The 27,024-nt window shown below is 41.7% G+C and overlaps 1 protein-coding gene across 7 annotated transcripts in view; it reads left to right on the top strand.

Moving 5' to 3' along the window:
- LOC149141775 (uncharacterized) overlaps positions 1-27,024 on the top strand; it is a 451,055-nt gene that overhangs the window by 227,598 nt on the left and 196,433 nt on the right. For all 7 annotated transcript variants that reach the window (XM_089448792.1, XM_089448790.1, XM_089448791.1 and 4 more), the window contains 2 exons: positions 26,535-26,606; positions 26,713-26,812. In XM_089448792.1, coding sequence (XP_089304918.1) covers positions 26,535-26,606; positions 26,713-26,812 — 172 coding nt within the window. The remainder of the gene's footprint in view (positions 1-26,534; positions 26,607-26,712; positions 26,813-27,024) is intronic.

Here is a 27,024-nt window from a genome sequence, read left to right as displayed (position 1 = left end):
GAATTGGATGCACTTCTTTTTGAAGTGAACCAATTAGAAGGGAAGAAGTTGTTGTGGGCTTTGAAACCTGCCATGCTAGCTTTAATACAGCCCAAGCTTGTGAAGGGGTCACACTTCCGGTTGCCTCGTGTCTTAGTAACATCATGAGACTGACCGCCCCTATAGCTCCTTACAATGATGATGTTATGAGGAGAGTTTTCAGACTAATGATAGAAACTTTCTGAGACTTGGACAACAGTGCAGGCTCTACCTTTGGGAAGAAGCTTGATATTCTAGAAGGCATGGCCATGACTAGGACTTATGAGATCTTGTTTGATTTGGAGTGTGACAATTTGATCCTACAGATGTTCCAATGCTTCTTCCGCATTAGGAAACATCATCCCGACAGAGTCATAATACACATGCAGTCCATCTTGTCCTCATGTATGAGAGGCCATGATGCCATTTGTCGGGAGTTGCAGTCCCGATTGTTGTCTGTTTGGAGGAGAGAGCAGTTGGTCTCACTTGTTGCTTATGATCTAGCCGAGAGGTTGGTTGAGCAGAACATTGGGTTGTTCAAGAGACAGTTGATGAGGGAGGAGAAACTCAGGTTTGGGGGCTCATGAAACAAGAATGAGATGAGGAGGAAGGGACACTGCTTCATCTGCAAATGACCTTGGGGACCTGACCACTCATGCTTGAGTGACACTGAGGAGATGACAGCGGTAGAGTAGGGAGATATTCATTATGTCTGCCAGGATGAGGACTCTTCGCTGGACAAGTCTATGGGTTCATACGATGATACCTTAGAGGAGCACGAGCAGTCATGTGGAGTTGATGACAGTAGCCCAGATATGCATCCATGTGTGGTAGAGGAGTATGTGGAGCAGCCGATGGTTCCCATGTGGGAAATAGATCAGAGATCAGATGAGCGGCTGATGACTCAGCATAGAGAGCACATAAAGGAGCATGAGTCATGTCAAGTCATTGACATCAGGCCAGATTCATATGATGAGCAATCTGTGGGTCCTAAGAGAGACATTCAGGATAATGTGTCACCAGTGATGAGTCAGCATGAGCAATATATGATGGAGCGTGAGTCGGTTGAGGAGGATGAGGCGCATAGTATGCATGATGAGCCTTCTTGGGAGAGCCAGTTGGAGGTTCATATTGAACCCGTGATGGTGGAGGATGAGTAGCCACCCTTGGGGTCAACCACTGATGAGGAGCAGACAAATGTACAGACAATTGGCAAGATGACATTATTCGCTGACACTTGTCCTCAGGAGATGTTGGAGTATGATAGGACAGTTTGGCAGGAGATTGGTGGACTAGAGGAGCGTGGAGTTTCCTACCAGGCGAGGGGGATGGAAGTGCATCCATCTTTGGGACTACCCATTGATGAGGTGCAAACAGATGTAGTGAAAACCAGCCGAGCTGCGGCATTTTCAGGGAACAACCATCTCTAGGAGTACATAGACGGGGCTTGCAGCACAATTTGCCCACTTTTTCCCATTAGAGGGAGAGAGGCAAGATTTCTTTAACATGCTTCGATTGTCCAAGAAGAGCATCAGCAGTTGAGCATGGACCAAGTTGCATGGCAGACATATCCCTTGCACAGGTGTCCATGCGTTGGATTGGCGAGAGATCATGAGCTGGTATCCTTTTGATGGAGTGTCATTTTTAGTCAGGAGCATTGTATTGTAGGAGCCCTCCAAGGTGAGGGATATCACATGCTTCAGTTGGCAGCAGGATGTAGGTTGGCCACTCATCAATATTTCAGCACGACTTCAACATGATGAGATTGACCTTGGTCTATGCCAAGGGTTGGATTAGAGAGAGGCGTTGAGTTGGTACGCGGCAGGTGGAGCATCATTCACAACCAGAGTTATAGCACAACAGGAGCCGTGGAGCCTTGATGCTCCTTCTTGGCGGCATTGGGATCCAGGAGGATTTGTTGATGATAGGTTCCATCAGATATTGATCTAGGATTCGGGCATTAAGGAGTACGTTTATGGTGGGTTGACACAGGAGCAGAGCATCACGCAGTGGTTCATATGGGATCCTAGGATTGGGTCTCAGTTGCGTCGGACCACCAGATTGTTCCACATGTTTGGATTGCTTGAGGGCAAGCAATCTTGGGGTGGGAGGACTGTCATGTCCCCATTTTTAACCTTCTTCATAGTGCAGCCAGGGTGCATTTCCAGGGCAGGAAATGGCCAGGTTAGTGGAGCAGGTTTATGTCATTAGGGGTTCCGTTGGAGTTTTGCGGAGGTTTTATTGGATTTGTTGGCATTCGCTTGGCATAGTCCACCATCCGAACAATTTGCCTTTCGTTTCGTCGCATTCCAACAATTTTTAGAAATCAACATTATTATTAGGCATAACTTAATTAATTATGCTCGAGGTGGCATTCCGAGGAGATTAATCGGTGGAACACCTCAGTGTAATAACTCGTTGGAACCGGAACGGGAAGAGCTATAGGATGGGATGGTTAGATATGAGCTTCAGTGACTCGAGGATACATGGTGGCCAATTCACCCTTTTCCCGCATTAAAATAATATTTTAGTTGAAATAAAAAAGGGAAAAGTGCTCCATGATTAAAATGATAATAAAATAGAAGGTTCTAGAGGAGTCCATCAAATCTATAAAAAAGGAGGAGACCATTGGAGGACATCTTGGATTGGATATTGTTTCATATATGTGAGGTTGAGAACCTGGTTCTCTATTCCATTGGTAGCCCTAGGACGAAAACCCTCGGGTGATTTAGAGAGATTGGGCGAGCACCCATCTCCCCTTGGTGGATCCATTCAGGGTTCACAAGTTGCAGTGTATTGTTTTTCAGTTTGTTTTGGGAGGCCCATTGTGGCATTATTGCAGATTTGTTGAGGCCAGCTATTTCAACTATTTTTCCAGCATGTAAAACCCCAGTTCTTATATTATAATAACGCTGAGATTGTTTCTGGTTATCGTATTATCAAATTGTATGCATTTTATATGTTATATTTTACATGCCAATCTTCTGTTTATGAGTAGAAATTTTATGTGAAGGGAATGTTCCAAATTTTCTTCGTTTGGGACATTACAACAAACTAAATGAGATGTATGGCTGTGTTAATTAGCAAATTAAAGCATGCATGTAAGTGAGAAGAGAAACTAGAATCAACAAGTTCTCTCCCAAAGTTGAGAGATAGGGATGCCAATGGGTAAAACCCATGCTCCCCAAAATAAGAAATTTTATTAATTAAATTATAGGAGGCAAGGGCTTATGAAAGCCTCCTCCAAACTCAAGGAAAATCTTTTATAATGAAGCTTTTAGACCATAGAATTTTCCTTGATGAATTACTGCTGCAAATGAGATGAAGGAGGGCCTTGAAATCTGAAATTTCAAAGGGGTGCTTTAGATACAAAAATTAGATTCAAGAAAAAGAGGAATTTGCACCAAAGCAAGAGAGGCTAAGCGTCCTTAAGCCGACAACCAAGAGAGAGAAATGCAGCCCCAAAATGGAACTCAGTCTTGCCAAAGAGAGTCTCAAATGGCCACAACCAAGGGAAAAATTAGTTTTGAATTGAGAGCCCAAGGTCCTGCACACAACTTGTTAATAGTTTCAAATGATAAATCCTGCAAGCTGTCACAAGAAACAAGTTAGAGAGGGCTGCAATACAAACCAAGTGTTAGCTATGAAATTACTTAATAAAATTACAAATGTATGTGTACAATATAATCTACAAAGGCTAAGCTAAAGAGTATGAATAAACTCTCCTCTTTGCCTAGCCATGATTTAGCTCTAAAATAGCAAGATATTAGCAAATGAAGCACAATATTTGAGAAATAAATATTGAATTATGAAGCAAGAGATATGAGACCAAAGCTCAAAAGAAATCCTTGCAAGACAAATTCGAATGATAAGACTTTGGCAATTGACAAATGTGGGTTCTCCTTGAGTACTTTCAAGAGTGGGTTGGTTCGCCCGAGAACTTCCCCTCACGCTTGAAGCTTGATCAAAAAAAGATTTTCTACACAACTTCACATGAACAAATTAGATCCACATGGGCTTAATCAAATGCAATGAAGAGAAAATTCTAGAGATATATTTGACATCAACTAAAACATTTCTCTATCTAGAGCAAGTAAATAATCCTTATGCTAATGTGAGATAGCTACACATCAACATAACTTGAAAAACATAATGGAAATAATAACATAATGAAACAAGTAGAAATATAAGAGCAAGAATATCAAGAAGTTACCATACACAAGGAGAAAAACACCTCAAATGTAACCCCAAAGTCTTTTGTATTAATTTGCAAAGAGTGTACAATCCAACAGAGTATCCTTAAGCACAATAGCTCATATTCCAGATTACAATATGAGAGCCCAAGGCTCCATTATATAAGAGAGTGGGAGCAAATCCCAATGAAGAGTCCACATGACAAATGGCTATGGAGGAAATCCCAAGGAGAGAAAGTCGAGTTCCAAGTGGAGATGAGAGAGACACCAAGGAAAATCGAATTCCATATGTGGCACCATGAGAAAATCCAAGTGCGAACCAAATCAAGAAGTTAAATCAAGTCAAACTCCAAGAACAAACCATGTGATGCCACCTCTTGTAGATGATCCCAATGGGCTCAGCGTAGATGCCTCATGAACTGCGTGGGGCCTCCAAGAGCAATTTGAAATTCCCAAGTGGATGTGCCAAGTGTAGAAGAAGTGGAGCTAAGGTGAGACAAGCCTCCATGAAATCCTCCATCAAATATCCATCAAATATTCGTTTGTGTGCTTTAAATCCTCCAAAAGTTTGATTTTCCATAGAAGCAACTTCTCAATTAAATGCCAAAAATTTGATTTTCTTGTGGGAGTGGTGCATTTATGATGCAAGGTGCTCAATCATCCTCCACATGTCCCTTGAATCAACTCTTTGACTTGGGATAATTTCCAAGTCATTTCCATGTCATTTTGTCACATGGAGCAATTTATTTCTCTCCATTTAATTTATTTCTGGTTTAATTTATTGCCACTTTTTCCACTAAACTTAGGAAAAGTGGGTTTTGAAGGTCTAGAACACATTTTTAACCCCTCAAAGTGTGTCATAGTAGAAAGTTGAGGGTGAGAGGTGCAATTTTTATTACTCATACCCCATACAACTTCTCTAGACAACACTTATTACATTTCATATACAAATTTTATTGCAATTTCCGCCCCGCAGGAAATTAAAAAAATTAAAAAATGACCCCCTAGACCTAACAGTGCTCCACGAAATTTTTTGTGTGATCTAGTATGGTAATATACATTGACCCTAGACACTAGGACTCACCCAAGACCTCACCATGTAATATTTGTAAGGAAAATTTATAGTAATAAATAAGGCATCCATAGTAAAAATACATAGAAAATTTGCACACAAATAAGACCATGATATAGAGCCAAAAGTTGCGTTGTGCTAAGCCATTTTATTATGAAAACATGGGGTTACAATTTGATGTTTGGAAAGTGTGCACCTGGGCTTGCCTAAGGCAAGCTAGCAAAGCCCAAGTGAAGAAGACAAGTCCCCCAAAGCTGCTGGTTGATCTCTCTCTGGCTCTGCGCTGAACTGCCCAGAAAATGAGTTGCTGGCTGTAAACAATAGCTGCTAGGGCTTGCTCGGTGCTCAGAAAATTCCGGGAAATTAACCTCGGGCTCTCCACCAATAATCAACAAAAACCCACAAAGGAATTGGCCAAATCTTGACCTTGGAATTTCGGCGCAATTTCCTGTAGCTCATCCTGCTGCTAGGTATTTTGACCCACCTGTAAATTCTGCTGTCGAGTGTCCCCAAAATGGCTGAAATCTTCAGCAATTCTCCCTTTCGGGCTCCCCCACAAATCGCACCCCCCAACCTCCCTTCTCTCCTTAAGCCCCACGTGTGGCACTAACAAGGATTGTGCAATGCCTACGCAGATTCTATTGGAACTCCTCCACACTCCCACTACGCTACTCCCGGATCAATCTAAAAAGGATGAGACTCCCTCCTTGGGTTGGCACTTGAAGTCCACCAAAGCAAGGGTGAGATTTCGCCTAAAAATCTCTTGTACTCAACAACACCTGCAGACTTGGCTTCTAGCTCAAGCGTGCTAGTCTAAGAGAATGCTCAAATGATCAAGAATCCCCAAAAGTGATTGCCTCCTCTTTTGTCAAAGTGCCTCCCAATTTCCCATGTGGGCCCAACCATTGACTTTCCCCCACCAATTTCCCTCCAATGAGTGCGTACTTCCTATGGGGTCGTATTTCTCCATGAGTGGCCCCCACTTACCACCAGCAATTCTATTTTCTCCCCTTCTCCTAATGTTTGGGCCTCTTCTTAACTCCAAAATTCAAGTGGGACCCCAAACCCACTTTTCCTAAGTGCAAGTACGAAATAAGACAAAATTGGGCAAAATTGATATTTCCCCTTAGCAATATTGCTAAGTGGGAATATCATAGTCCTCCCCGCCAAAACTTTGCTTGTCCTTAAGCAACTACAATCAAGGATGCTGAAATATCTACTCCCCCTCCCAAGTGGCATCCTCATCAGGCAGGTTCCTCCATCTGATAAAAAATTCTTTGATAACCATGTTCCGCAAGTGCCTCTCATGGGTGTCCAGAATAGCCTCCAACTCCAGAACCAAGTGCCCCTCATCATCCATGGGTGGCAGCTCTGTAGCTGCAGTCACCTGCTGACCCAGTGCCTTTTTCAGGAAAGACACATGAAAAATGTTATGAACCGACTCCCTGGGGGTAGCTCCAGCTCGTATGCTACCTCCCTAACTCTCCTGGTGACTCTGTATGACCGATAGAAGTGAGGCTAGAGCTTCTTGACCCCCTTTTGTTTGAGTGTCGACTGTCTATACGACTGAAGTCTCAAGAAGACCAAATCCCCATGCTACCTCTTCGACTCTCCTAGTGACTTGGTACGACCCATAGAAGTGAGGCTTGAGCTTCTCGGCCCTCTTCTGCTCGAGTGTTGATTGTCTGTACTGTTGGAGCCTCAAGAAGAGTAAGTCCCCAAGCTCAAATTGCCTCTCTACTCGGCCCCTGTCTGCATAGAGCTTCTGCTGGTTCTGCGCAGTCTGTAGGTTATCTTTGAGAGCTCGCAAGATATCTTGGCTCTCCTGTATCCAATCCTTGGCCCTAGGGGCCTTGCTGTCTCCAAACATCGTGTCAGTGAAAGATAATGCATCATAACCGTACAAAGCTTTCAATGGGGACATACCTATGGACATGTGGTACGTTGTGTTGTACCAATACTCACCCAAATGTAACCACCATATCCATGCACGCTGATGGCTCATCACATAGTTGCGTAGGTAGCCCTCCAGCCATTTGTTGACTATCTCCGTCTGCCCATCAGTTTGGGGGTGATAACTGGTACTCAGAGTGAGCTCTGTGCCCACCAGTTGAAACAACTCTTGCCAAAATCCCCCCATGAACTTGTTGTCCCGATCGCTGACAATGGTCTTCGAGAGACCATGAAGCCGAAATACCTCCCTGAAAAACAGTTCAGCCACCTGTGAGGCCGAAGACCGGGTTGAGATGGCGAAAAAGTGGGCAAACTTCGTCAATCGGTCTACCACCACATATATGCAGTCCTTGCCCTGAACTGTGGGCAACCCGGTAATAAAATCCATCGACACACTCTCCCATTTCCCCTTAGGGATAGGAAGAGGTTGTAGCAACCCAACAGGGTGTGTCTGCTCACCCTTGTTCCTTTGGCATGTGTCACACTCTCAAACATGCCTCAGAATATCATCCTTAAGGCCCCTCCATGCAAAACACTCCCTGATGGCCCTGTATGTCTTGGTAAACCCATGATGCCTTGCTAATGGTGAGTCATGGGCAACTTGCATTATCTTCTCCCTCAACTAGGAATTGGGCACTAAATAAATTTGGTCTCGGAAATAAATCACCTCGTTCATCACCCTGTATCGATCATCCGCCACTGCACCATCAAGAACCTCACATGAAAATCAGTCCTTCTAATACTCCACCAGTAACTGCGCCCTCCATTCTAGTGCAATGCTCATCAGTGAAATGGTAGCCGACCTCCTGGACAACGCATCAGCTACCACATTGTGCTTTCCCATGACATACTCAATGTTAAAGTCTTATGCATGGAGCTTGCTCACCCACTTTTGTTGCCTCTCCTGCAACTTCTTTTGCTCCAAGAAAAAAATGAGATTGTTGTGATCTGTCTTGACCCAAAACCTGTTTCCCAACAAGTACTGTTTGAACTTGGTTAGCGCATGCATGATTGCTAGCATCTCTTTGTCATAAATGGAGTACAATCTCTCGTGGGGCAGTAGCTTCTGGCTCTTGAAAGCTATTGGGTGTCCCCCTTACATCAAAATTGCTCCTACACCCTCGACTGATGCATCGCACTCAAGTACAAAGGGTTGTGTGAAATCTGGGAGTGCCAACACCGGGCAGTTGCTCATGACCTGTTTGAGGCGCTCAAAAGCCTCATGTGCCCCATCTGTCCACTCAAACGCCCCTTTCTTCATGAAATCAGTGAGGGGAGTTGCCAACTGAGAGAAGCCCTTCACGAAATTATTGTAGTAGGTGCAGATACCCATAAAACCCCTCAACTCCGTCACATTCTGGGGCTCTAGCCAATCCCGAATGGCCTTGATCTTCTCCTCATGGACTCTCACACTGTCCTCCCTAATAATGTGCCCTAGATAGAGCATCTCCATCAAACCAAACTCACACTTGGACAACTTGGCGTAAAACTGATGCTCCTCCAAAATACGCAATACTTTCACCAACTGTGTAATATTTTTAATGGAAATATTAAGTGATGACAATAGTGAAATCATAAGCATGCAATAAAAATTGTACACACATGCAGAAATATCAGATTACGCCAGAAATAACACCCAAAACACTGAGCCTTTTTATTAAATTAATCAGGTGGAGTACAATGAGTAGGAATAGAAGAACCTGGGCCTGCTACAACAAACAAGGCAAGATTCCAGGTGAATATGATGGTACCCAAATGTTCGAAATGACTCTACTACCAAATCTGCATCCACCCAGAAAACTGTTGCTGTCGCTGGAAAGGAATTGCTAATTTAACCCTCCAACTCCAAAAATCTGAGAAATTAGCCACAGGCACTACTCGACCAACTCAACAAAACCCAGAAATGTCACGCAAACCCAAGTGGTGGAAATGGTCCCCAAAATAACTATGTCCTCCTCCATTAATTTATGTTGCTGACTGCTGAATGCAACTAGGAATTCTGCCCTTAGGATTGTTCAGAAAATTCTGCAAAATTAATCCTAGCCTCCTCTCATAAAACCCACAAAAGCCCACAAAGGGTTTGGGCTGAGTCTAACGTGACCCGTTGACCCCAATTTGTGCGTGGACCTCTAACTGGCTAGCAAAACTGGTTGTAGATGAAATTTGCTACAAAATGCTCCAAATCTCTCCTAGAAAATCTCCTTCCCAAATTTTCCCTTATTCCTCCATAGCCACACCATAGACTCTCCTTGCCCAAGTGATTGCATAACAATGCCTAGTGAGCCCCTGCGCAGGCCAAGAATTGGAGTAACTCAGCTCTCCCAAACGCCTCATCAACAGGCCTGCAAATTGACAAGAAACTCCAACCCTCTTTGTGGAAGGATTCTCTGCTAATTGGCTGGCCCAAATTCCCCATTTTGTTGGCCCTCCCAGGAGCCACAATTTCTCTTCAGCGTCCAAGGGAAACTCGCTCCAGCTGAAGGAAATGATTGTAAATGTGCCCATTGGAAACTCTAAATTGAGCTCCCCAATTGCCTCACTAGGGAGACACTCTAAGTTCTCCAAAATGAGGGTGGAATTCCCGCTCGAGAATTCCTTGTGCTGAACAACACGGTTGTCTTGGCTAAGCAGCTCAAGAGAACTAATGTTAAATTGTCAAATTATCAAAAGTACCAAATGGAGACCTCCAAGCTCTATTTATAATTGTTGGCCCTCTCTCCCTTGGTGGTCCCCACCTTCCACTAATTCGCACCCCTTCCTTTCTCTCTCTCTTCTCACTAGTGCGAATTGCTCCATTGGGTCGAATTTCCTTCTCTTGTGGCCCCCACATTCCACTAGAGCTATAATTTTCTATTTCTCCTAAGTCCCATACGCCAAAAATGCCTCCAATGCCCAAATTACAAAATTGTGCTATGCTTAGCACCTCCCCAATAAACTCCATTAATCCCCTCAAATAAAAATTAAAATTAGGGATATTACAAAATGCTGCAAGTGTTCCTCCCAGGTCTGGCTATAGATCAAAATATCATCGAAGAACACCAACACGAACTTTCGCAACTGCGCACGAAACACGTGGTTCATGCAGGATTGAAAGGTGGTAGTCGCGTTGGTTATCTCGAAAGGTATAACCAAAAACTCAAGTGCTCATAGTGGCACCTGAAAGCTATCTTTGGGACGTCTTGATCCCTGACCCTGATTTGGTGGTACCCCGAATGCAAGTCAATCTTGGAGAAGAACTTAGCCCCCTCAGTTCATCCATCAGCTCATCTATGCATGGGATAGGGTAATGGTTCTTCAGGGTCTTGTTGTTGAGGGCCCGGTAGTCGATGCACATGTGTAAGGTCCCATCATTCTTCTTCACTAGGACAACTGATGAAGCAAAAGGACTGGAGCTAGGCCTAATGTGCCCAAGTGCCAACAACTCATGAATGACGCTCAATCTCTTTCTGTATGCCTTGGGATGTTTGTACGGGGTAGTAATCACGGCCTGTAACCCCGACTCCAACTCAATAGTATACTTAAAACCGCAACTAGGTGGTTTCCTGGGCAGTATGTTTCCAAACAACACTGAGTACCTATCCAAAATACCTTGTATGTCTGGGTGTGGTGGCTTGGGCTAACCCTTAGCCTCAGAAATCCTCAACTCCACGGCCTACTCAATGTCACCATACCTCAAATTAGCCTCCATCCTGTGGGCCGAAACAATATGTGCAGGGTAAGAGTGCATACCCCGCCGCAAAACCAATTTGCCATCCAACCCTGTGAATTCCATCTCTAGCTTCCTCCAATCGGTAGTGACTCAACCAAGTGAATAGAGCCACTGGACACCCATCACCACATTAGTGTCTGGCACATCCACTACGAAAAAGTGGTATGTCACTGAATGGGTCCCCATGGTCACTGTCAAGGCGGGAACATAGCGTGTGCATTGCATGGTTCTATCTACCGGCACAAGAATCAGAAACCCCTACAACTCCTCGGTTGTGATGCCCCTGCTCTGAACCATCTGTGCATCAATGAAATTGTGGGTAGCCCCACTGTCCACCAAAACTGAGACATGCTGCCCCTGATCCTCAAGGTCAAAAACTTGGGTACCCCACGTAGAGATGCAAGGACCCCTCCTGCTGGTGCGAAGGGAGATCCCCTTGGTGGTGGTGATGGTGGTGGTCCCCTCTCCACACATGCCACACTGTCATCTCCACCCACCTCCAACTCTACATCATCCTCCAGGTCACTGTCAGAGAAGACCTCAATGTAATGGGCCTTGCCTGCTGTGCATCTGTGGCCCGATGCCCATGGTTCCTAACAGGTGAAACATAGCTTCCTCCTCCGGAGGTCTCTTTGGGTCTCCTCATCCAACTGCCCATGTCCCTGGTTGGCTCTCGGTGGTGGAGCCCTGGTGTCTCTTCCCCTCTGCTGGAAGCCTTGTCTAGGAGGTAACGGTGCTCTAGCCTTAGGTAGAGCATCCTGCAAATCTCGAGCTCTCCCTACTGCGTCTTGCAAGGTGGTGGGCCTGTTGGACCTCACCAAACCCCTCAATGGCTCTGGTAGCCCCTCTACAAACATGAAGACCCTCTTGGCCTCTGATAGATCAGGCACCATCACTGACAACCTCAAAAACTCTGAGATGCAAGTCTCAACGCACCCCGTTTTCTTGAGCCTTGTTAGCTCCCCAAAATGCTCCTCCGAATCTCTCCTCTCAAAGCGCTCCAACACCATCCTAGTGAAATCCTCGTAGGCTGTCACTCCAGCATACCCCATCATGGTTAGCCCATGGAACCACCAGTCGTGGGCTTCCCCTTCTAAATGCAATGTGGCAATTTTAATTGCCTCTCCTTTCGTCATCTGATTGAGCTGGAAGTAGACATCCAACTTCTCAATCCATGCTTTCGTTGAGCTCTTGGACGAACCATCGAAAGTTGGGAGGAACAATCTCCCCATGGTGCACTGCAAATTGGTACCATGCATTTAGCTTCTCCCCGCGTTGCCCTTTTCCCTTGTATTACAATTTGTTAATATAATGAAGTTGGGTTATTGTAAAAATTGTAAAAAGTTGTCTATATTGTGCACATGTTGATTTAGTGTTGTATCTTGTTCTGCTGTGCAAAGTAGTTTGTTGTGGTATTTTGATTTTTAGTGCTAGCAATTCTATGACCCTAACCTAGATTCCAATATCGTGGATTGACAACATGGTATCAAAGCTACTTTGAAGGGCCGGTGAATCAGAGTATGCACAAAAGGAACTTAGAGGGAGCTGAGATCGTCTAGATCATGGAGTAGAGGGTTCAATGAAGACATGGAGGTGTGGTCTTGATTGGTTTGGTAGTGAGATTGGCTGGGAGTTCTGGTGAATTGGTGGTGAGCCTGGTGAACAAAAGTTTGTTGTAGGAAAAATTGTTGATCATGGACTTCCTATGATTTGCCATGGATTGTTGGGACAACTCGAGGATTGCTTTGGTATGGATGAGATTGGTATGATCGAGATTGCTTCATGTGATGGACTGCATGTTGGCAGGCTAGTTTCTTCATTAGATCGTGATGTTGCATATTTGAGATTGGAGGGATGTGCACGAGTTGTGTTTGATCCGGGAGGATGAGTGCTTGCAAGATTTGGTTGCAGTGAGGTGATGGTCCGTGTTCGACCGCAACTTAGATTGACCTTCTAGAACACGACATCAATAGCAGGTTAAGCTAGTGGAGATCGTGTAGACTCAGAGGGAGTCTAGCTTCAGAGGGAGAAACCCTATGGAAGTGTTGAGGCCTTCAGGTTTAGATCAATTGAGGTGGAGGCACTACTGAGATAGCATGGTTCATTCTACAAAATATGCTGCAATGATGGATGCCAGATGGGTTAGTGTCGTTGGTGATGATGATGGAGACTTCCCAGCATTGAAAGTACCTCCCTCGTTAAGAGGTTGTGTTGAGATTTGTAGCTTGGGAGGTACTCCAAACGCTAGGCTAGAAGGTTGTGGAAGAATTGGCATCATAAGGTCACTTGTGGGCTAAGAACCCAAGCTTGGGGTTTTGTACCCAGAGGTGTGGGGTCAAAACCATAAGGAGAATTGATGGCTTGGCACATAGAGATGAAATAACACCCTTAAAGGAGCAAGGGGCAACTTCAAGCACCATGAGGTCCCTTGTCAAAGTGAAGATATTAATTTTTGGATGTTTTGTGTGGGCAAAAAGACTAGAAAGTCAAGTCGGCCTTAGTTGAAGGACCCTCTTGGAATCGCTGGTTGTTTTCCCTAGAGAAACATATGTATAGGAGTGAGGAGGAGCCTCATTCCTGATGAATCAAGCCATTCGATCCTCAAGGAAGATTGAAACAAGAAGGCCAAGTACCTTGAGGTAGCCACAACCTATAAGGAGAGAAGAACGGTTTTGTTTGGGTTGGTTTTTGGACTTGTTATAGGTTGTTGTAATGTAGGTAGAGGCAGCGAATTTTAGGAGTCCAGGGCCGAGTTATTTGGAGCAATTTTGGGCATAAAAAGGAGTAAAATCTCTCACTGTAGCAGGTCGAAAAGTTTTGTGATTGCAGGTGGACGAAAAGTTTAGTTCTTGGGAGGCTGAGTAGCTGTATAGGCCTTCCATGGCTTGTCGCATTCTTCTACAGGAGCAGCGTGATTGCAGGTGGACAAAAAGTTTAGTTCTTGGGAGGCTGAGTAGCTGTATAGGCCTTCCATGGCTTGTCGCATTCTTCTACAGGAGCAACGCATGAAGATGAGGGATGTAGGTGTGTGAGATTTGTTTTTTATGTAGGAACATGATGCCCTAGGTAAGTGTGTACCTCAGATAGCTCAGATTTGAAGGTTTTGGAGAGCAAAACCAAATGTCTTCAAGGAGGAGAGGTGGAGGATTGGAGTCCTAGTGGAGGATAGATTGAAGGTCATGCTAAGGTTTTAAGAAGGGCAACAAGTGGATGGTCTTAGTGGCCTTAGATCAGTTGACAAGAAGGACTTTGGCAACTATAAGAAGGGTGAAGTTTTGTGTAAGATCATAACTGATCCTTGAAGGACAACGGAAGGAAGTCAAGGGAGTAGATTACATCAGCCCTAAATTATTGAGTAGGGAAGGACATATACAACAAAAGTGGGCAACCCTCCATGCCCTATTCATAAGTAAGAGTATCTTGCCTTTTACTATCGTTGTCACCTCTAACCTTTGGACTTGATATATCTTTTAAGTGACCTAGCATAGGGAAGCCGTGAAATTTCCCTTGAAATGCAACAACTAAATTTGTTTTCTTCTAATTGATTAATTATGCAATTTCTTTTCTACAACAAACAACGAATAAATCACACTACAATTCTTCACAAATAAAACGTTGTGGAAAGTAAAATGTTGGAACCGAGAAATATAGACTGCACACAATAAATTTGACATTGTTATTTTTGGACAATTGTCCTCGGAAAAACCCAATGTGGAAAAACTGGTGCAACAGATGAGGGTTTTATTATTAGTTCTTCAGCAAAATGGATGCCAAACAGATAGTCCTCTCTGAGAGAAATATTGCAAAATTATTGAGGGAATTTTCCCTTCCTCCACAAGCAATCCTACAACAAAACGAGCCACATAACTGGCTCCAGGAAACCCTTGCGCAGGCCTTTGCGCTGCCTCTTCGCAGGCCAAATTCACACTACTCCGAATCTGCCTTTGATGATTACATATTGCCTGTTGCTACCTCTTGAAATGATTCGCTTGGCCTCTTGGTGAAAATTCTGGCCTCTAACAATTGAATCGATTTTCTCTTTGGCCGAACCGAATTGCCTCTTTGAGGCTCTGTGCAAGCCCTTGCACAGCTTCCTATGGACAACTTCGACCTACTTCAGCTGACTCTTGAGGCACAGGAAATCTCCTTTGGAATCCTGCTATTGATCTCCCTCTCACCTTTGCTTCCTTCTAGCTCAAACTCTTCTCCCTGATCGACTTCTACAACTGGGTAGCTCACTACTCTAGTGTGTTTTGCGCGGACCCCATTGAACTCGTCTTATAATCTCTCGTTGGCTCAGCAAAGACCATGATTAAAACCTCATCAATGACTAAGATCATTTTTGAGTTGATCCATGTGAGTTTCTAGATAAATCTCACCTTTCTCATTTAATTCCTATTAATTAATCAATTTTCCTATGTTAGACTTAGGAAATATTTTATTATTGACAATTAACTTAATTGAGCCATCTATAGGTGTTTTCTCTTGAAACATTTTCTAGGTTCTGGAGCTCTAGTGTTTCTAAGCCTCTCTAACAAAATTCGAGACTAAAACATCTGTCCGATGCTACCCAACCATCAAAAAACTAACACTCCCTCTTAGCGAGGAAGTTGCTCTAGACAATCTCATAATATCCTCCCATACATGTTGTTGATGTCTAAAAGCTGTGACCATATTCCATTGCCCACCAACTGTTGCACAACTCTAATTCATCTGCTACTCTGAGCTGAACCATCCTGCATCTGCGCTGCTGCTGACACTGCACTGTACACCTTGTATTGCTGCCAACTCTGCTCTGCGTTGCAATTGTTCTCATGTTGTTGCTGCTACTACAATTGAGAACCTCAAGTTTGAATCGACTATATCTATGGATTGCAACTGTCTTTTGAGTCACTGACTGCTACCAGTCTTGACATTGTCCACTGAGTCTGTATGCACTGCAATTGCACTGTACTCCTCAACAATTTGACTGCAACTAGTGCTGCAACTGTCCCTCAAGAACTGGCTGCACCATCTGACACTGATCCATCTTCTACTGAATATTGTGGGCCCCTATAGCAAGAGTAATGATCCATGAGGAAACACTTGTTCGATGCTCACCTCGATGGGTCCTGCCCGAACCTCTGCAACTCTGAGAACTACAACTCGATATCGTCCCACCTCTCTCCTGGAGGTATAACTGCATACAAAGCGAATTCATCCTCTAACCTGGAATATAAATTGTCTATCTCTGTTGAAGGTGTTGCCTGCTCCTGCTTCTGTAATATTCCAAATTGAAAATTTACAACAAATAACAGAAACATGTACAAGGAACAACAACCATGAACAAATACCGCACATGCATATCAAAATACTCGGAAAATAAAGCAGAACAACTAAGCCATTTTATTAATCTTGAGAATGATGAGTACGATGAGTGAGGAAAATGGAATCTAGGCTTGGTACTGCAAGCTATCCAAAACCCAGGTGAGACAACTCTAATTTAGAGGAAACACTGGCCCAAACTGGTACAGCACACTACCTAGGAAATTAGTGTTGCTACTGCTAGAATGGGACTGAAGATTCTGCTCTGAAGAATGGCCGAATCACCCTGAAATTGCAGCAACATGCTCCACTTCTCATACCCAAAAATACCCAGAAATGGTTTGGCCCAACTCCAAGCCAAAACTGAACCCACAAAGTGATGCAAATTTACTTGCTAATCAACAATATTCCCTGCTATAAGAATGAGGATTTCAGGCGTGAATATCACTCGAAAAATTCTGTAAAATTAGCTGGGGACTCTTCTCAATAAACCCACAAAAACCCAAAAAGGGTTTGGGCTAAATCCACCGACGCTTGGTGACCCCCAAGAAGTGTGAATTGCCCAATCTTGCTTGAAAATGCCCCTCAGTTTTGATAGTACTGAATTATGCCCAAATCTACCATGAGAAATTTCTCCCAACTCCGGCTAAATTCTCCATTGAGAAATACCTCCTATCTCCAACCCTTATCTCTCCTGACTCCACTTCTCTAAACCCTTGCGCAACACTTGGTCAATAGCTTTTGTGCCCTTGCCAAAAGATAGAAAAATCGACCTAGGTAATAGCCTCCAATCCAGCTCGGCAAATTGTTGTCCAAACTTCGGTCTAACAATAAGAAAATTCCCTGCAAAATCTCGGAGCCTCTAACCCACGCTTGCTCCCACAATGTGCTCCACAAAATACCTCTACGCCCAAGAAAAACGCACTATTGAATAAACTCCTGCAATGATGTCCAATGGAAGCTCTGAATTGAGCTCCCCAAATTGCCTCACTAGGGAGACACTCGAAGTTCTCCGAAATGAGGGTGGAATTCCTGGTGCTAAATAGCACTCTAGCCCTTGTGCTAAACAACTCCAAGAGAAGATGAAATATGAAGTGTAATAGCAAAAAGATGATCCACAAAATGAGTCCTTCCTTTTATATTTTCTCTCCATCTTTCTAAACTTCTTTTAATATTATTTTATTAGTGGGGGCCATTTTCCACTTAGTTACTTTCTCCACCATTTTAGTAAAAGAATAATTTGTCGCCAATCTGCAATAAAATAATACTTGCCATCTTTCTCCAAAATATTAGTTTTCCATTTTAATTAATATTACCAAAATTGGGCAAAATTCCCATGCTCACAAAATTGGGGATATTACAACTTCTCCCTCTTTTCCTTCTTCCTCTGAGGACACTAACTACTGTAGGGACCAAATTCACCACACTTGAAGCACTTAATCTTCGACAGGTCCTTTTTCTTCTTTTCTCCTCCCTGTGAGCCTTGTTCCTTACTGGGACGTTCCTTTGCCTTTCCCTTTGATGGAAGGGCTACATTCTCCTCCTCCTTCATACTCTTTGATCCTTTGGTACTGTTGTCGCTAATGTTGCCCTCAACTAGAGAAAGCCTCATTTCTTGCTGTGTGAAAGCAACCCATAATCGATCCCAACTAGGCATTTGATCTCGTCCAGTAATACCTTGGATGAAAGTTGCCCATTCCAGTGAAAATCCATTAATGGTTATACGCACCAGTTCACCCTCTTGAGGTGTTGCTCCAACTGTTACGAGCTCATCTCGGATATTCTGAAGTCTAGTGAGATAAGGAGTAACCCCTTCACCCTTCTGCATCTTTTTGGTCCTCAACTTCTCCTACAGATACATCTTCCAATTCTCGAAAGGATTCCGATATAACGTTATGAGAGCATCCCACATCTCTTTGGTCGTATTCTTGATTGCTATGTGTGAGACTACATGATCTCGAACTCCATCAAGGATCAACTTCTTTGCCTTGGCCATCTACTTATTGTAGTTCTCTAGTTGCTGCGGGTTTTTCGGTACAACTACTACTCTCTCTACGTATGTCCTCAGGCCATGCTCATCTAGTAGGAAAGACATCCTGGCTTTCCAGATACAATAATTTGAGGCTCCATCTCCTTATTGTAGTTCTCTAGTTGCTGCGGGTTTTTCGGTACAACTACTACTCTCTCTGCGTATGTCCTCAGACCATGCTCATCTAGCAGGAAAGACATCCTGGCTTTCCAGATACAATAATTTGAGGCTCCATCTAGCCTATCTTAATCTCGAAGTCCTACTAAGGCCATTTTCTGCAACACTCACAACTGGGTAAAATAAATAGGAATATCCTCCTCTCCTGCTCGACTACCTGCTCTGCAATTCACACTCCTTTTTGGAATGCGCAACCTTGCTTGCTGGTTTTTCCTTTGCAACTGGAAATTTCAAATTTCTTTCAAGACTGGAAGTGGACACCCTCTGAGAAAAATCCCTCAGCGTGTGCAATTTCTCTTCCACCCGGCGCTGATTCTGCTACTACTAAAAAAAATTGTTGCTAATCAACTGCACACAAATCTGAATTGCAAATTTTCTGATTTGTTTCACTGGAACTGCTTCCTGGATTCACTATTACTTGCTGGAACTGCTACTAGGCTCTGCAAACTTTCTTGCCACATGCACTGGAAAATTGACCAATCTGCCTAGCAGTTCGAATTGCCTGGCTGGCTCTACGCAAATCTGGAGAAATTGTGATACTTCTCCCTCTGAACTGTGAATTTCTCCCTTTTCATCTCTGTTCTGTGAAACTCCCTTTGATACGATGTGAAATTTTGCTTGAAACATAACAATTGGAAATTTATTCTTCTAATTGATTAATTATGCAGTTTATTTGCTACGACAAACAGCGAATAAATCACACTACAATTCTTTACAAATAAAATGCCGAGGAAAATAAAATGCTGGAATTGAGAAATATAGAGCACACACACAATAAATTTGACACCATTATTTTTGGACAATTGTTCCCAGAAAAACCCAATGCAGGAAAACTGGTGCAACAGATGATGGTTTTATTATTATTTCTTCAGCAACAAATATGAGTACAATAAAATGGATGCCAAAATGACAATCCTCTCTGACAGAAATATTGGCAAAATTATTGAGGGAATTTTCCCTTCCTCCAAAAGGAATCCTGCAACAAAATGAGCCACAAAACTGGCTCCGGAAAACACTTGATCAGGTCCCTGTGCTGGCCAAACTCGCAGTTCCCAGATTCTGCCTCTGATGATGACTTCTTGCTTGTTGTTGCCTCTGGAAATGATTCAATTGGCGTCCTGGTGAAAATCCTAGCCTCCAACAATTGAATCGATTTCCTCTCTGGGTGAATTGAACGACCTCTTTGAGGCTCTGCACAAGCCCCTGCGTAGCCTCCTTTGGATAACTTCAACCTCCTTTAATTGACTCTTTGGACATTGGAAATATCCTTCGGAATCCTGATACTAATCTCCCTCTCACCTCTGCTTCCTTCTGGCTCGAACTCTTCTCGCTGCTCGACTTCTGCAACCGGGTAGCTCAATTTGCCAAGGAAACTCTCTACTCTGGTGTGTTAGCTCCAACCTCATCGACCTCCTCTTATAATCTCTCGTTGGCTCACCAACAACCATAATTAAAACCTCATCAATGGCTAAGATCATTTCTGACTTGATTCATGTGAGTTTCTAGAGAAATCTCACCTTTTCCAATGAATTCTTGTTAATAATCACTTTTCCTAAGTTAGATTTAGGAAATATTTAATTATTGACTAATTAACTTAATTGAGCCATCTATAGGTGTTTTCTTCGGAAACGTTTCTGGGTTCTAGAGCTCTAGTGTTTCTAAGCCACTCTGACCAAAGTCGAGACTAGAACACCTGCCCTATGCTACCCAACCATAAAAAAACTAACGGAAGCCTCCCTTGTGGTGCAAATCCAATAAAGAGCAGGAGGTAATGGCTATGATGACAGTGGGCTACACCTCGTAGTGTTGTCACTTGGTCTAGCTTTTGTCGTGTGAGCTCCCCTCATAAGACTTGCTAGATTTTGAGGAAACGATGCCCAAGGGAAGAACACTATTCTGGGAACTATTTGGGATCAAGCATCCAATTAGTAAGCTCAACTACACAAATCCATCAAGGGCTATCTATCATGTTCCAATCCATGTTGGACCATCCAGGGGCTGAACATACACCATGTGTTACATATTTCGTGGAGCACTCCAATTATGGTGTAAACACTTTCAGAGTAACCCTGGAAGTTAACAACCTTTAGGATTTCATTTATTCTTTGAACTTTGAAGCTCAAATGCAAGATTGTAGAAATGATTTGAGGTCAAGCATCCATTGAGCAAGCTATCTCAGCTGTGCAAATCCATCAAGGACTATCTCTCATGTGCAAATACACGTTGGATCATCTAGGGAATGAACATACACCATGTGCCCCAAATTTCATCAAGCACCCTAAGCATGGTGTAAACAATTTTGAAGTAACCCCAAAAGTTAACAACGTTTAGGTTTGCACCTACTATTTGGACTTTGAAGTACAAGTGCAAGAATTTTTGATAATCTCTCTCTCTCTCTCTCTCTCTCTCTCTCTATATATATATATATGGTGTTTTTGTTGGAGAGACTTGAAGCACAAACACCAGCTCACATTTATTAGGTTCTTGATTTTTCTTAACGGAGTGGGAGGTCTATACTGATTGTGTTTGTAGTAATGAATGGTATTAGTGACATTAGGCATGCTCCAAATCATTTTCTCGGGTAGTTTGATGAACAATAAAAGGCCACTAGTGTAATTTATTGAACAACCCACTTAGTCATTTGTCATTATGTGCAACACTCATGAATAATTAGTGTGTGCCTTGATGCTTTATTGCGAGGGATATAATTCCTATTTTTCGTGAATTCTTTTGATTAATATCCCCAAATATAGAATTATTCCAAGGAACCTTTAGGAAAAACGGAGTATTTATGTAATATCCCATTTACCAGTACCATTGGTTTAACTTATAAATTTTCCAATTTTTCTTTCAGGTATTTCGACAAGCACTTAGCCAACAAATAGTTATTCAAACGCTTGGCACACAATCAAATTAGGATAGCAACGCTGATTAGCTCTAACACGATAAATTTACTCATATAGGAACCAAATGCTTCAACTGTTATGTAAAAAATTAATATTTTTGTAATTATCGATTAATTAGGCAAAAGGGCACGATCAGAAAATCATAAATGTGCTAAGGGAAAAGAGACCAAGAACTTGTATACATGTGAAGCAATCAATGATTCAGACAATGAAGAATCATATGTAGAAGGTTCTCCACAATTTTCTCCAGAATCAGATAACAAGAATATTCCGCAAGTGTCATTATCGGCCATGACAAGTATATCTCAGCCCCAGACATTAAAGTTAAAAGGACATATCAAAAAGAGCAATGTAATGGTTCTAATAGATACTAACAACACCCACAACTTTTTGGACTCAAATATGGCGAAAAGGCTCAACATTTTCGCATATCCCATGCCCAACATGAAAGTGATGGTAGCTGACAGAAAGAAAATTGAAAAAGTAGGGAAATGCCATAAAGTCAAATTACAGATTCAAGACTACAATCTAGAATCTCCATTCTATACTGTACCATTAGGAGGATTGGATGTGGTCCTAGGTATCCAATGGCTACAAACCCTAGGCACTTACTCTGTCAACCATCAAAAACAATTTATAAAGTTTAGATGGGAGGGGTAGAAATACAAGTTATATGGGTTCCAACCCCCTCAGAATCAAATTGTATTGTCATACCAGATGATGAAGCTGATCCGGAAGGGAGCACCAATGTATGTAGTGCAATGTCATCAAATGGAGATGCTGGCTTCAAGATTGGTTAGTGAAGAAACACCTGAAGTTCAAGAACTACCACCTGAAGTTCAAAAATTGATTCAAAAACACAAAAAGGTGTTCCAAGATCTTCCTATGAAGATGCCTCTTGAAAGAGAAATCAAGCACATAATCAAAGTCAAATCAGGGTCAAACCCTATCAACATCAAGCCATATAGATATCCACACCACCAAAAAACTGAAATCGAAAGATTAGTCCAAGATCTTTTAAAGTGTGGAATCATCACAAAAAGTAGAAGCCCATACGTTGCTCCAGTGGTTTTAGTCTGAAAGAAGGATGGGTCCTTTAGACTGTGTAGATTATCGAGGACTGAACAAGGTAATGATTAAGAATAATTTTATGATCCCCTTTATAGATGAAATGCTAGATGAACTTCATGGAGCCCAATATTTTTCAAAATTGGACTTGAGATTGGGATACTACCAAATCAGAATAAGGCTAGAGGACATAGCAAAGACTGCTTTTCAAACACATGAAGGTCATTATGAATTTAAGGTAATGCCCTTCAGATTAACTAATGCTCCAACAACCTTCCAAGCCACCATGAATGAGGTATTTCGTCCATATCTAAGGAAGTTTGTGTTAGTGTTCTTTGACGATATTATAATTTATAGTAAAACATGGAAAGAGCATGTACACCACCTGGAGCAAGTTCTCACTTTATTAGAAGAATATCAGTTCTATGCAAAGATGTCCAAGTGCACCTTTGGAAAAGAAGAGGTAGAGTACCTCAGACACATAATATCCAAGGAAGGAGTAAAAGTAGATCCTAATAAGATCAAAGCGATAAAAGAATGGCTCAGACCAATTAACATCTCCAAATTAAGAGGATTCTTAGGGTTGACTGGATACTATCGAAGGTTTATTCGAAATTATGCTCATGTATCTGCACCCTAAAAAATTGTTGAAAAAGAACTCCTTTCAATGGGATGATATGGAAAAAAATTGTTTTGAAGACTTAAAGGAAATCATGTCCAAGGCACTTGTATTAAAATCTCCAGATTTTTCAAAGCGTTTTGTAATTGAATGTGACGCTTCAAGTCTTGGCATAGGAGCAGTATTGATGCAGGATGGTCATCCAATAGCGTTTGAAAGCAGGAAGCTCAACAAGTGAGAATATCTCAAGTCTACATACAATAAGGAAATGCTCGCCATTATGCATGCCTCAGCTAAGTGGAGACAACATCTATTGGGAACTCTATCTTTAATACAAACAGACCATAATAGTCTTCAACACCTCCTCCAGCAGAAAACACTCTCTATAGAACAACAAAAATGGATCGAAAAAATTGTTGCCTTCGACATGGATATATTACATAAGAAAGGGAAAGACAACGTAGTAGCAGATGCTCTGTCTAGGAAAGATGAAGAATCATCATTACTTGCAATTTCAGTTGCTGTCCCAAAATGGCTTAATGAAATTCGAAGTGAGTATGCAAAAGATCCAGAAACAAGTGCTATAATCAATAACCCTCCTCAAAATTCAAAATTTGAATGGAAAAACGATATTCTGTGGTACAAGGGGAGAATTTACCTAAGTCCAAATTCTAAATTTAAAGCCAAAGTTCTCAAAGAGTCCCATGATTCATTGTCAGCCGAACATGTAGGTTTCTTTAAAACCTACTATAATGCACGCCAATCATTTTTCTGGAAGGGAATGAATAATGATATTCAAAAATATGTAGCAGAATGCGATAAATGCCAGAGAAATAAAAATGAGAACATTATGACCCTTGAACTGCTCCATCCCTTAAATATTCCAAATCAGAAGTGGGAGGAAATATCAATGGACTTTATCGAAGGATTACCTGTGTCTGATGGCAAGGACAAAATTCTCGTAGTAGTCGATAGACTCACCAAGTATGCACACTTCATTGGAATGAGGAAATCAGACTCAACAAAACAAATCACCGAGATATTTTGCAAGAATGTCTACAAATTACATGGGTTTCCCAAGGTCATTGTTAGCGATAGAGACACCAAATTCAAAGGTAATTTTTGGAAGGAATTTTTCAAACATATAGGAACCTACCTCAACATGAGTTCAACATACCATCCTCAAATAGATGGTCAAACAGAAGTTTTCAATAAATGTTTAGAAGCCTACCTATGTTGTTATGCAACAAACAAACAAAATAAGTGGGCTCAATGGTTACATCTCGCCGAATGGTGGTACAATTCCACTTACCACACTTTAGTGAAAATGACTCCATTTCAAGCTCTGTATGGTTATGAACCTCCTAAATGGAAGGACCTTGCCATTATCGAGACAAAACTTCTAGCAGTTAAAGATCAATTAGAAGAAACCCAAAAGGTCGTCTAAGCACTAAAGGAAAATCTAAATATTGCAAGAAATTGTATGAAGCAGCAGGCTGACCAAAACAAAACAGAGAGAGAATTTGAAGTTGGAGAATGGGTATTTGTTAAACTTCAGCCTTACAAGCAGTTATCCTTAAAACAAAAGGGAAAAAACAAATTGGCACCAAAATTCTATGGACCATACCAAATTAACAAAAAGATCAGCCAAGTAGCATACAACTTAAGCCTTCCTGATAAAAGTCATGTTCACAACGCTTTCCATATATCTTGCCTTAAAAATGCACTTGGTAAACACCAATCAGCATAGACAACACTTCTGACTTTAGATGACGAAGGGATGATCATTTTAGAACCAGAAGGTATCATCTCCACCACGGAAAAAAAGTTGCGATCACGAGTAATCAAAGAATACCTGACTAAGTGGAAAGAAGCTTCCTGGGAGACAAAAGCATTTCGGTAACAACATCCGTCGTTATGTATGCATTGAGGACAAAGCATCTTTTCGAGAGGAAGGCAATGTTATGTAAAAAAATAATAATTTTGTAATTATAGATTAATTAGAGAAAAGGGCATGATCAGAAGATCATGCCCTTTAACCAAGAGGCACCCGAGGCAGTATATAAGCCAAGGGCCCTTTTATGTAACAATCATCATTCAGTCATTAATAAAATATATATAAATATTTCTGTTCTGTCAATTAATGAGCTATTTCGCTCCACCATCCGATATTTTATTAATACCCATCAAAATTTACATACAAAATTTATTAATTACTAGAACTTGGAAATGGCTTTGGCACTGTCGCAATTTGGCTGTTGGAACGAAGAGAATGGCCTCCAAGATACAACGAGATTAACTTGGCTCCTTCAGTTGATTTCCCCCCCACAAAATATTCAGCTGTCCACAATTAATTCAACCTTCATAGACGAATACAATCTACCCAAAATAATCTCTGAACTATTGCACTGGATAAATCGTCTCTATCCCAAGCTCCACGACCTTCGGCAAATCAACTGTCTTCTTCATGTGAAATCCATATGAAGAACCTGGGTGGTTCTTCCTCTGGATCCTCTAGGGTAGATAATCTTACGACTGAAACCAATCTTAACCAGCTAGGGTGGATTAGTGTCACCACCAAAACTGATTACGCACGAGTGTTTCATACCCTTTATTTAGAGCTTCAAGAGCCCACCAAAAAGAATGTAGAAGAATAACCAACACATGGCCAAAAGTGAGCTCCAATTCTCCTTCTATAACTTTTTATCATTAGAATACTATGGGTGATCAAAATACCATGGGTCATATTTTTTCCCTTTTTCCTGCTCAATAATTTAAAGTGACTTTATAAAAGTTTATTTTTCTCCTTTGTCACTTTTATTTTAATTATTCACTGTCACTTCTATATGTTGTTCTTTTCACCCGAGTGATATTCAAACAATTAATTGATCCCTTTTCCCCCCTACAGCCTACCAGAATCAGATAGGCTATTGAATCAGTCTCCAGAAATGATCATTTGAAAAGGGACATTACAATTTATTTGTGATCTAGCATTTTCATGTAATGCCATTGTTACTAGTACAATACAACAATCATTTTAACATAGATGATCTTCTCCAAGATTAAGAGGATCCTATATTAAGTGCACTTTCTATGAAGCCAAAACAATTATAGGTAAATGGAGAACGTTTCTTCAAAGGACCAAGTGCTCCAAAAAAGGAATTTTCAAATATACCAAAATGCACAATGAGTATTTATAGTTGATATTCTGAAGAGGCTATAATTTTTGCAATCCATGTGTTATTTAATTAGGAAAGATCATATGAAGAATCACGTTTATACTTTAAATGAACATCAAATATATTAACACAGACAATGATAAAAATATCACACTAATTCTATGCAATTTTTGTTTAGTACATGAAACAGTAGTTAAATGTATTGAAAGAAAATTCTTCGAATATCTGCTATGTTTTCTATTATATATTTTATTTATATTATGTTAGATTCACCTCTTGAGCTGGATTATGCATTTTCTGTTTACAGGTGAGCTTTTCAAGAGTGCGTGCAAAATTGAAACTTCCAAATCTTCAAAAGAGCATACCCCAATTAACACAGGTACGTGATCATTGAGGCTTTGAGCCACAACAAAATTCTTTAATATTCATTATTTAAAATAGTAAAGCATCTGATCAAGGTGTTATTCTTTTTTCATATGCATTAGGTTGGCCCAATGTTGGTTACCCATTGGGGTTTCAGTGGACCAGTAATTCTTCGTTTATCTGCTTGGGCTGCACGCCTTTTATTCTCGTCAGCTTATCAAGGCATGTAGACAGTTGGTGCAAAATAATGGCTAATAATATATCCAAGTTTGTTGTGTTTCCTTAGAAGAGGGATTGTGCAAAGACAACATTGTATATAAAAAGTGTTTCCTTAACCCATTTTGTATGATTGAGGGTTGAATTGAGAAAGCTTGACTTCTCAAGTTTAAAATTTGTCTTATTTCTTGGGACTACTTGTCCTAACTCTAAAGTTT

Source organism: Pinus tabuliformis, chromosome X, assembly GCF_031772625.1.
Source record: "Pinus tabuliformis cultivar Carrire ecotype Pingquan chromosome X, CPIR1, whole genome shotgun sequence".
Classification (NCBI taxonomy): domain Eukaryota; kingdom Viridiplantae; phylum Streptophyta; class Pinopsida; order Pinales; family Pinaceae; genus Pinus; species Pinus tabuliformis.
This window is presented reverse-complemented; position numbering and strand designations above follow the sequence as displayed.